Source organism: Sander lucioperca, chromosome 2 (assembly GCF_008315115.2).
Source record: "Sander lucioperca isolate FBNREF2018 chromosome 2, SLUC_FBN_1.2, whole genome shotgun sequence".
Classification (NCBI taxonomy): Eukaryota; Metazoa; Chordata; class Actinopteri; order Perciformes; family Percidae; genus Sander; species Sander lucioperca.
In genome coordinates this window covers 26,477,062-26,489,141 of record NC_050174.1, presented here as the reverse complement: position 1 = coordinate 26,489,141, position 12,080 = coordinate 26,477,062, and the positions used below count along the sequence as shown (strand labels likewise).

Sequence of the window (12,080 nt, the reverse complement as noted above, 5' to 3'; positions counted from 1 at the left end):
TTATGAACCTGAAAATGAGCATACTATGAGCACTTTAAGATCTACGGGACATAAAGATTGCTAGTGCATACAAACTGTGTAGTGTATTGAGCGTGGACCCCTATTAACTGTTACCCCACCGAACAGCTGGTTACAGCTCGCCCTCCCTCGCTCACTACAGTACATTCAAGAACAGATGAAGAAAGAGAGACCGGAGATGATACATTGTAGCAAACTCAAACATTTCAAGCATTAGTGAATTCCATGGAAATAGCCTTGTCCCAAATAGCTAGCTGTTAGCAAATCACGCGTATAGAGAGTATGAGGTTGTTTCAGGCTATTGTTACCCGGGCAACAGCCCATTTGCCCTGATTGGCTCAGCTGCTTCTCTGGTAAAAGAGCCTGAAATAAACTTTTCTTTCTTTTCTTTTTGTTTTTTTGCTGTTGCATCAATAGCATAAGCCCATCATTAGTGAAATGAATCGTAGTCTTTTTTTCTCCAGGTTAGAGCAATAGCCCCTCCAAATGCCTGTGCACGTCCCTGGGTTGTTCAAATAAATGGTTTTCGAGAAAACTGCAAGCAGCAATACCAGAGGCCAGGAAATGGGCCCGTTCCGAACAGGCACATTTTCAATAGGCAATGCACTAGTAGTAAATGAAAACCATAAAACTGCACTGGTATCTTCTCTTTAGTTTCCATAGAGATGAAGTTGCAAACAACTTCAAGATCAGATTGAGGAGGTTCTAACTGTCTGACCAGGTTACTGATGCAGCAGCACAGCACCGAAGAACACCTGCGATTCTTTTTTACTAATAAGGTCACTAATATGGTCAAGGTCTGATGATGTCACGCGTAGTCTGCTGTTAGCCTCCAGGAAGAACAAGCCGCCCGTATAGATGGATTTACTCCACTGTTCCATGGTGCAATTCACTGTGTCGACTGATGACAGGAGAGGCACATCCTTATTGTAATTATCCGAGATAACGACCACCTCGTTTTTGAGTCTCAGCTCCTCACTGGGACACAAGAAGTCTTCCATGCTCTCATAGGTGATCTGCAGGAAGACGCTGTAGAGGCCCTGCCTGGGCACTACAAGGTTCCCACTGGAGTAGTTGAAACCTCCATGACAAAAGGCATTTCCAATGATACTCTCCCATTTAAGATATTTCCCATCAAAGTTGTCGCCTCTAGGAGCTAAGGAGAGCAGAAAGTTGAAAGTTAGGGTTATGACTGTTACGGTTTCTGTATCGTATCATGAAACGTGTCACATATTTAAAGCAACACCAAAACACTTTTCCTCTTTGGTCCCCCTATAGGTTGGAAACGGAATTGTGTCCATTATGTCTCATTCAAACTACAGATCCACTATCCGATCTGGCAAACTTACATAGTGCGGTTATAGCCAATAGAGGGCCGCAAAGCGAATGCAGAAGTGCCATTCACCCTGTTATGAGTTGATGAACCACTGAAACGATTTTGGAAACATTATTTTAAGGTACAAAACAATCTTTGGTGTTGCTTTAAGTAAAGCTGTGAACATGCTAAAGCACAGGCAGGAAACACGCCCCCTGACCTCGGATTTCCGAGCTCGGAACTCGGGTAACCACAGAGTACCCCGAGCTCAAAATCCAACATGGCTGCCCCATGCACCAACAGTTGTGAGAGCTGTAGTAACATACAGTTATAAGCACTTCTGTCTTATTTGTGTCTCACTAAAAGTCGTACACACAGTCTTGTCCATCTTCTATCTGTGGACATGTTGCTACACTGTTTTTTGTGAAAACAAACAGCGTAATGCGTTGTTATAAACTGGTATTGCTAACAATGGCTAACCTGGCTAGAGCTTATGAAAATAATGAAAAATCTGACTTGTAAATGGAACGCATTCAACTCGGCTGTGACGTCATTCCCAGCTCCGGCTTCTGAGTTCCGAGGTAAATGGAACGCACTACAAGTATTGTTGGGTGCAACCCTAAAAGTGCTCCCACTTTAGTTTCTCCAGTTCTACTATTCTAGCCCACTCATCAGGTGTGCTTTTGAGGCAAAGCAAAAAGTGCTACTGAGAGGAGAGACAAACTAACACAGTCTCTATAGTATGATTATAAAGTCCAAAATACAGTATTATATTGTCTAGGTTCATATAGGTCTGTAATAACTATTACATAATTGTATTATTGTAAAAAAATTTTAAATAATCGCAGTTTCTTTGTTTAACCGCAATTAATTCCTAACATTAGTTAAGGTCTTAAAGGGTTTGGCTGTCGACTGGTAGTTAAGGATTTTGTTTAGATATGCCAAATTGTAATTATATAAGTGATTATTGGTCAGACTTATATATATAAAAAAATATTATTAATAAATATTTTATTATTTATTTATTTTTTCCAATGGTTAGTTGTTGGCACTTGACCCTATACACGTTCATAGCAACTAAAACGACAAGGGGGGGGGGATACAGTTAGAAAAAATGTTTTATGATAATAAAGAGGCGTGGTTTACTTCATAGACTGTGTACCTGTCCCATTACGTTATCTGGGTCACATGACAGTGATATAACCAAAAGATCTATCCTGGAATTCATTCAAGTAAAACATTAATAAATCTTTTTAAATTTGACTGAAAGAGAATGATATTGTTATACTGTATAAAGACTATTACAATCTATGTTGTGTTGTAACTGGTTGCTGATGTGTTTACTGCACAACCTTACTTCTTTTTCTTATTCTAAAAAGCATTGAGGTCAAAATAAGCATGTACATTTTTATCCTATGCAACCCCAGTGGAGAAACAAACCTTAGCCGCTTTCCGACCGGAGGGATTTTAGCAGTTCCTAGAACATAACGTTCCTAAAAAAGAACCCTTTTTTTCTCGTTTTCCGACTGGACCAATTTGGGGATTATTAAGTTCCTCTGACCACAGTTCCTGGAACTCTTTCAGCTCCTACTTCAGGGCAGGGTCTTTTCTCTTTTCTGCATAGTGGTGGCTAGATGGCTGTGTTAAAATAACAAAAGGTCAGTTGCTATGACCACTTGGCCAGTGTGAATGCAAATGGAAAAACCGGTTTTGGGGGAGAGTAGTTAGTAGAACTGTTTAGAAGTGGACTGTTCCTATAACTACGTTCCTGTAACCACTTGGCCGGAAAGAGGCTATTAGTGCCCTTTTAGGAAAGTACAGTAAAGTCCTAGTCCTGGCAGCTCTGGCTGTTTTACCTGTTAGCATGGCACTTGGATTCTCGAAGTCTTTCTGTTGCTGCTGTCCACCGCTGACCACTACAACAAAGATTTAAAGTGTGGTTCAACACATTGATGTATGATTGCTTTTACAAGCCCATTGTATCTATCCTGGCCAGTATTCACCATAGCTTTTAATCTCATTAGAACAAGATATTTACCTGTTGAGCTTTCGCGCTGCTTCATCAGCTGTAAGGAAAAAAAACACAGTCTTAGCAACATTTGTTATAATGAACAGTAAGTAGTTTAATAACTCTGGATTTGGATACTAGTAAATGTTAAAAATGTTAAAAATGTGACGTTTTAAACAAGGACCCTTTAAGTGTTCAGGCTGGTAAGTTGATGTACCCCAAAAAAATGTATCCACTGAAATATAGAAGTTTCTTTCACCATGCAAAGTCTATGGGAAAAGTCTTTCTGGGCCAGAGGGTGCAATTCCACCCTTATCTGCTAAGCCCATGGTGGCTTTAAGACATGGAGATCTTCCTGGGGGCTTCCTAGCATCTGCCAAATTGGCTTCAAAGCCCGGATCTGGGCCGATCTCTGATAAAAAAAAAATATGAGGAAACTGTATTTTGTTTTCTCGAGATAACGAAATAATTAACTAGTGATCAAGATACATTTAAAATTAAATCATTAAAAAAAAATCAAATTGCAAGGACGGCCCTTCTAGGCTTCCGTAATATATAATGATAAAAAAAGTTGCCTTTGAGGCTACATTTTTGTAAATAACAATCCCTAAAAAGCAGTGGTTTTGGTGAATAGAAGTCTAGCTAAAAACACTAGAGCATGTCGTTTGCAAGGAAAAAATGATAATTAGGTATTTCTTGTTCTAGCTGCATTTTATGTCTTTGTTGTTGAGCAAACACAAGCACAGCAACGAGAACACCTGTACATGCGTGAATCAAATCATTTCAATGGACTTCCGTTGCAACGCCAACTTAAATAGCAAACACTGCACCAGGAAAACCTAAGGCTAGGCTATTTAGAAAGTTTGGTAACACTTTACTTGAAGGTATCTACATAAGAGTGACACCCTAACCCTAACTCTAACAAAACCATAACTTGTCATGACAAAAACAGAATGACAATTACTAAAAGAAGCGTTATGTCATTTAACGTTTATGACTTGTTTATAATGTTTATGACACGTTCATGACAGTGTCATGTCACTCCTATGTAGATACCTTCAAGTAAAGTGTAACCGAATATAGAACCGTAAAATCTACCATTTTTCATTTAACGTTACAGCAGCACATTTAAAGACTATCGACTAGTAGCGTTTAAGAAACCAACGCTAGACCTTCATTATTGGACGGCACCGACTGTAAGCAATTTCAAAACGACAATAGCCTAACGTTATGTCACCCATTGGCGTCTGTCAGCTGAAGGGCTACGGACCATCCCGGTATGTAAAGGTTACCTGGCCATGGCTGTCCGCTGACTGGTGATGACATCGCCCTCCCAGCACAACCGTGGTCAGCAAAGCCACAACTAGTGCAACCAGTAGTAGGAGCGCCACGGCTAAAAACTGGGCCATTCGCCGTAGTCGTGTCTCTTGCTGGCGGAGAAAATGGAATACAGTGTTTTGCCGATGTAATCCTGACTCTCCTTCTTCTCCTACTCCGGAGCAGCAGCAGCAGCAGCCCTCGTCCTCCATGGAGCCTGTTTCCCATTCGCGGATCATCCGCCGCCTCCCGTCCAACATCTCCATATATCAGCGTGCTCTCGCCCACGTTAAAACCCACTGCATTGCTAAGGAGCCAGTTTCACAGAGATTCAGTAACGAACTTCCTCTTTCCATGAGATTTTTTTTTTTATCTTCAGCGTGAGACAGGATATTGTAAACAATAGCTCCCACACTCCCACTCGAGATTGTTGTGAATAGTTTGGCTCGGACTGCAGATGCACACCCAACACAGGACTTTATGGGAGAGGTTTTACTGTCCCATATTCACCACATGACCTTAATAGGCTATATCCCTTTACTGTCCCAGTAACAGAATTTAAGAGGTTCAGTGATGGAGGGGCAATAACACTCTCACACGTTAGACAGAAATTGGCAGATTCGCAAGATTCGCGGGTTTGCGGTTCAATAAATCTTAAATGAAACGTGTTACTTACACAATAAGCAGCAGAAAATCTGGCTCAGCCTATTTTGTATGAATTTTTATGGTGAAAAAATGCTATACTGTCAATGTTATTGAGTCTAGCTCTTCCAAAATCACTCATCACACATCTAGGGCCTCCCTCTGAACATACTACACCCGTTTTGAAAATTTTGAAAATCTGGCTCAGCCTATTTATAATATATTTTAATTGGGAAAAAAATTCAATGGCTTCAATGTTATTGAGCCTAGTGCTTCCAAATTTACTCCACACATCTAGGGCCTCCCTCTGAACATACTACACCCGTTAAGTTTTGAAAATTTTGACGACGGTGTAAAATGTGTCACCTTTTTCAGCCCTTCTGAGTTTGCAGGTATGTAATAAAGAAAGTAATCAGCCAATATCACATCAAACTCCTTGAAGTTATCTGCCCCTGCGTGCCAGCAGATCTTCTCCTTCATAAGGACAGTCTACTCTAGACAAATGGCTGCCAACTTCCCATCTGTCAAAGTGAAAATGTTGCATTTATCTGTAGCTGAAAGAAATTTAAAGTATAAAGCAGTATGTTACTAAAAAAAAAAAACAAACACTGACTGTACTAAGGATTTTTACAAAAAAGTTCCGCTCCTCCCCATGCAACAGTTATAGTATGTCAGTGTAGCCTATATTTGTTTCTGTATTTCGTGTTTATTTTATATTAATGTTCAATATGTTTGTTTATGTCTGCACCATTCACCAAGGCAAATTCCACATAAGTGTAACTTATTGTGGCAATAAACCCTTTTCTGATTAAGTGTGTGGTTGTGTCTGTATCTGCACAGACCCTGCCCTCTGCCTTTTTTTCTCTTTTCTTATTTTGCTGTGTGGGATGTTAATCAATCAATTAATTTTGTAACATGAAATATGATTCCAATTTAATGTAATCCCATTAGCTCCTTTAACCTGTGCATGATTCATCATCATTCACCATAAAGCAGTGTGACCGGTTGAGTCGCACCGGCCCTCCAGGACCAGGACCTAGCCAAGTCTTTGCGAAAGGACACCACAGCTCCCGGCATCCTGCTGGAAAGCGACATTTCTTATGTGCATCAACAAAAAGCCTTTGGGCCCCATGTGGGTGTGCAACCCCCAGCTAATAACATGGTGCAGGTTGTGCAGCCCGCTGCCATAGGGAATATAATAATTTATACCATGGTCTGGGTGAATACTCGATTCTGATTGGCTGCAGGGTATCCATTAAAAAGTGATGTAGGACACCTACTAAAAGAGTTCCGGTGAAACTGTCTGTTTACTGTTCTAAATGAATGCGCTACATTATATCAATAAGGAAATGCGGATTTATTATTTCCAACTCGTCCTCTGAACACCACAGGATGGCGCTAACACACAGGCTGCAAGAAGTAAGTTCTACTGCCCCTCTGGACTGACTTTGTTTCACAGTGAATAACGTTATCTCACATCCCGTTCACTGTTCAGGTCGCTACTTCAGGCTGCGCCGCTGCGGCACTGCGGTCAAGCCAGCCGACACATCGTGAACGACAGTCAAGACAGCCGACCCAGTGTTTTTGCTGTACGTGATTATAATAGCTTTACGGTAATAGCGTCTCAGAACTGATTTCAAAATAAAAGCATTCGTCTGATACATAGCGAGAGACAGTCATTGAAAGCTAATACCGTCAAAGGAAATGTCTGACAAGGCCCTGTTTCCACACACTAATTTCACTTCAGGGTAATATTAGACGTACACCGCCTCATATTGCCACCCAGGAAGTTTCAAGTCATTCTGGTGTACAGTTTCAAAATAAAAGCCCACCAAAGATTCAAATATGAGAATAATTATATATGATTAATATATAAATTCCACTTCAGGGTTATAGTACACGCCCCATTAAGTATCAAGACATTCTGATGTGTAGTTTCAAAATAAAAGCCAGTCAAAGCCTCAAATATGACAATAATTATATAATGATTTGGGATTCAATTTAAAAGGAAACGCCCTGTTATCAAAGGATAATTCCACTTCAGGGTTATAATACTCGACCCCATGGTGTGACCCATTAAGTATCAAGACATTCTGATGTGTAGTTTCAAAATAAAAGCCCGTCAAAGCCTCAAATATGCGACTAATTATATAATGATTTGGGATTCAATTTAAAAGGAAACGCATGGAACTGTACATCAGAATGTCTTGATACTTAATGGGTCACACCATGGGGTCGTGTACTACAAGCCTGAAGTGGAATTATCCTTTGATAACAGGGCGTTTCCTTTAAAATTGAATCCAAAATAATTATATAATTATTGTCATATTTGAGACTTTGACGGCCTTTTATTTTGAAACTACACATCAGAATGTCTTGATACTTAATGGGGCGTGTACTATAACCCTGAAGTGGAATTTATATATTAATCATTTATAATTATTCTCATATTTGAATCTTTGGTGGGCTTTTATTTTGAAACTGTACACCAGAATGACTTGAAACTTCCTGGGTGGCAATATGAGGCGGTGTACGTCTAATATTACCCTGAAGTGAAATTAGTGTGTGGAAACAGGGCCTTGTCAGACATTTCCTTTGACGGTATTAGCTTTCAATGACTGTCTCTCGCTATGTATCAGACGAATGCTTTTATTTTGAAATCAGTTCTGAGACGCTATTACCGTAAAGCTATTATAATCACGTACAGCAAAAAAACTGGGTCGGCTGTCTTGACTGTCGTTCACGATGTGTCGGCTGGCTTGACCGCAGTGCTGCGGCCGACAGTAACGTTACACATCACGGATCAAATTCTTCGTAAAAGTCGTTATATTGTTCAACACACTGTCAAATTATTTTTACTGATTGCCAACTGTACACAATGTTATTGACTTTGGATATTGCTAGCATAACGTTAGCTAGCTTTCTTTTCTTTTCTTCTTCGTAGCTAAACTGAAGGGTTCTATCAGCTGAGCGGACTATAAATAGCTCCGGTTGCTAAGGGAGGCAAATCGTTTCTAAGGGCCTTCCTAATTCCTGGGGGAGTCTACAACGTTTGCATTGCATAAGAACCTGATGGATGGGAATGATTGTTCCAGGTATTAGTCAAACCGTCAGGCGTAACCAGGGAAACGGAGTTATTGTTTGGATACACTTTAGATTTCGATTGTAAAACAAATTAAAATATAAAGTAATGTTTTAAAAATATGTTATTTGGCTAGTGACCATGGTATAAGCGGGTTAATGCCCTTTGAGGTGTCCATTGTCAGGTATTAATGGACTTCGGCGGAGGCAACCGTCCGACGCGCCGTCGTCCGTTAATACCTGACAATGGACACTAACCCTTACTTAATGCATTCTCATTTCTAGGTTTTCAATTTACATTATGTAGAGAAAAAGTGTCCACTTACATAACACCTATCATTCTCAAATTCACATGACTTCTTGGCAAATCCCCAAAAAACTGTCAAATAAGCAAACTATTACACGTTGCATTAGTTGCGTAAGTGGCCGGATATTTCAGACTACTTTGGAAACAGAGAGTGTCTTCCTGTCAGCAGTTTAACATTAACATGCCAACAACAGCAAACAAGCAAATGTGTGTTTGTGGATAGGCAGGTTTCAATCGGTGGATGAAGCAGACTGCAGTTAGGTGAAAGGCAGGATATCAGAGGAAAAGGTGAGGTTAGCATCAGGAAAATATGGAGAGCGAGTGATAGCCAGGTGGTTGCGGAGAAGTTAGCAACGGTCAACCTGAAGCAGCAAATGCAAATCTTGTTATCAGACTCCAAGCGGAGTATTTTTTTATGTCTTCAAATATCTCTGCAGAGGATCTATACAATGTGGCAGCGATTTATGTGAGAAACACAAAGACAACAGTTAAACCCATTTTTTATTTGAGAGTTGAGCTCTGATTTTGGGGTATTATTTACATAATTGTATTCTCTGTTTTGAGTTCCGGGTGGTGCATTTTAGTCCCGCAGCTGCGTATATGGCAAAGTCCACTGAGAATAAGAAATAAAAATACAAAAAGCTGTGGGCTGACTGCAACATCACACCCTGAAGAGTGAAAGGCTGGGAGCTTGTTGAGTGACAGTGTACGCACAGTATTCTACCTGTACAATAATAGTGCTACTATTCACATTCATCTGTACAATAATTATATTTACAGTGATCACATTAGGGAAAGAGCCAGTACCTGAGGAGTTAGTTCCATAATTAGCTTTACTCATTCACCGTGGTAAAATGAAGTGCACCCAACCAATGGTAGCCTAAACAACACAAAACATGGGATCCGTGTCGGGGATCAGGTGTGAAGCTTCGAAGTACATCAATTGTAAAGCAACTCGCCGTTTTAGCTGACGCAACTTGATTGTCGGTGATAAGACCAGTAGGCTGAGGAAGTTTTGACTGTGCGCAGACTGGTTTCACTCAATAACAGTTGTAATACTAGAATAGGGTTTATGTTTTAAACGCTCTTATCATCTGAGACTGCATCACAGAATCCATCAGCAGCAAAGTTCAGATTAGTTTTCAAGGTAGATTATGAGGGTTTATGCGAAGCCAGTATGAGTCACTACCCCAGAGTAGTGCCAAGTGGTGAGAGTTTATAAATGGTTGTTGGTAGTTGTCTTCAAAATAAAACACTCCTCGTAGATACTTTAGGTGAGCTGGCACGCTTTGACAAAAGACAGGAAGCTATAAACAAAAGATGAGGTCATTAAAATCCTTGTGCCAGCGCCCTTCACCTTCCCTTATGATTCACTCCAAAAACACACAAACTATACATGAAAACAAATTGGCTGATTCAAATTACCATTCGACAGCACATAAGATAAAACACCATGAATAAACACACCATACATGTGCAGCATTTCTCCCCAAAATGAAAAGTCAACCAATAAATAAGAACTGAATTCCTTAAATAACAATCATTGTCTCAGTTTAAGATCACTGTCCAAGTGATCCAGTTATAACTTAAACAGTCAGAAGTCCATTTAAAAAATATCTGAAATGCTAGGCTGGAAGTCCTCTAACCAGTCAGGATCATTGTTTCAGCAAACAGGTGGATGCTCTGCACCTGTCTTACGCCGTGCCAATTGCCTAACTAATCTGCACAACAGTGCCCTCTGCAGGCACAACTCCAACTTTACTACTTTTTTTCTTTGGACCTTTTTTTCACTGATTCACCCATTCCACACAAAATCATATCAAAAAGGGGAAAACGTTTCAAGTGGAAACTCTGCATCTCTTTTTCCATATCTTTGATCACATCTGCTCGATCTCAGACCAGCAGGGGTAACAACAAGCAGTCATACATGAAGGAGCTTTGGATTTGGGTTTTTTTTTTCTTTCTTCCAGCAGCGATTTTTTCTGTCATCTGTAAATGTAGGTGTCCAGTTTGGGCATGGGTGGAGCGCTAAGCCTTGTAGCAGTTGCCCTGCGTGGTGAGTGCCAGCTGGCCATTGGGCGCCACCTCGTTGGCCTCGTCCTCCAGCAAGCCTGACACGTCCGCGTTGGGGATGCTGTCATGGTAGCTGCTGAAGCTGATGTTATCCTCTTTCAGTTCAATGGTCCAGAAGGGCGCGTTGAGCTTGCGGTTCTGGTACTCCCGGTAGGTGTACACGCCTCCGACGAAGCCCAGCAGCAACAGCACCACCAGGATGATGACGGCCAGGATAATGATGTTGAACTGCGTCCAGGACACTTCGGTCAGCGCTGCGGTAGTGTTGTCGGTGGGGCTGCGCAGGCTGGTCAACAACGCCTGGGTGGTGGCGGCGGTGCTGAGCGCCGTGCTCGTGTTGCCGCCGGACGTGGAAGCCGTGGCGGAGGTCAAAGTGGTGCTGGTGGTGGTGGTGGTCGTGGAGGGGGAAGATGTGCTCGATGCGGGGACCTTTGTCGTGGTTGTATCTGCCAGTATGGGAAAAAGCCGGGTTGCTGAGGAGAGGAAGCATTGAAAACATTAGTGAACATTCAAAGATTTTAGTTCAGAACGTTGTTGAATTCAGAACTACGCATGGGCCGGTATGAGTTCCTAGCGGTATGAAAACCTTCAGCAAAAATATCACAGTTTCACAGTATTGCAGTTACAGCTTTAAAATGTATTAGGGTGCCCGGATAGCTCAGTTGGTAGAGCGGGCGCCCATATACAGAGCTTTACTCCTCAATGCAACGGGCCCGGGTTTGACTCCGACCTGCGGCCCTTTGCTGCATGTCATTCCCCCCTCTCTCTCTCTCCCCTTTCATGTCTTCATCTGTCCTGTCAAAAATAAAGGCAGAGAAATGCCCCAAAAAAATAATCTAAAAAAAAAAAAAAAAAATAAATGTATTAGAAAAAAAATAGAAGGCTGCTTTTTGCCGATACAGGTGGGTTACTGCCCAGTTCCATTTTTAATGTTAGATTTCGATATGAAATAGCCATCTAAATAAGGCGTTTGAATTTTTTCACAAGAGTGCCTCGGACTAGTTTCAGTTCCCTTTTCAAAGAGCACCATCATTTATTTTGAACTGCTGAGCACTCCAGACTTTGTTTCTTCCTAAGTTTAAAATGTATTATTTTGAAATGTCTGGGTAAAAAAACAACACACTGCAAACATTTTTCTAAACTGCACTTTTTGTCCTTAGACTCATAAAAAACTTGTAGTGGTTTCGAAACTGTGACTTTTTCAAACCGCGGTATACCTTGAAACCGGTAAATGGCCCATGCCCAATCACACTATCTATTTTGCAAGGGCATCGCTGCTGCATCCGGGGCTTAGCGCTGCCTGAGTCGGTTGTGATTGG

At 41.2% G+C, this 12,080-nt stretch overlaps 2 protein-coding genes across 3 annotated transcripts in view; both read right to left on the bottom strand.

Annotated features, from left to right (window-relative positions):
- Window positions 1-477: 477 nt before the first annotated feature.
- On the bottom strand, window positions 478-5,028 carry LOC116050453 (tumor necrosis factor-like). 2 transcript variants are annotated; one of them, XM_035995705.1, is made up of 4 exons: window positions 4,654-5,028; window positions 3,372-3,398; window positions 3,190-3,249; window positions 478-1,174 (listed from the first exon to the last, which is right to left on the bottom strand). In XM_035995705.1, the coding sequence occupies exons 1-4, from the start codon at window positions 4,922-4,924 to the stop codon at window positions 741-743; spliced, it is 792 nt and encodes a 263-aa protein (XP_035851598.1). In that variant the 5' UTR covers window positions 4,925-5,028; the 3' UTR covers window positions 478-740. The 2 variants fall into 2 exon arrangements, with proteins under 2 accessions (XP_035851598.1, XP_031156376.1); XM_031300516.2 differs by having other exon boundaries at window positions 3,372-3,399; window positions 4,634-5,026.
- Window positions 5,029-9,171: 4,143 nt separating this feature from the next.
- si:ch211-158d24.2 (multiple epidermal growth factor-like domains protein 9) overlaps window positions 9,172-12,080 on the bottom strand; it is a 58,510-nt gene continuing 55,601 nt past the window's right edge. The window contains exon 6 of the mRNA XM_035995660.1: window positions 9,172-11,234. Coding sequence (XP_035851553.1) covers window positions 10,717-11,234 — 518 coding nt within the window. The 3' untranslated portion in view covers window positions 9,172-10,716. The remainder of the gene's footprint in view (window positions 11,235-12,080) is intronic.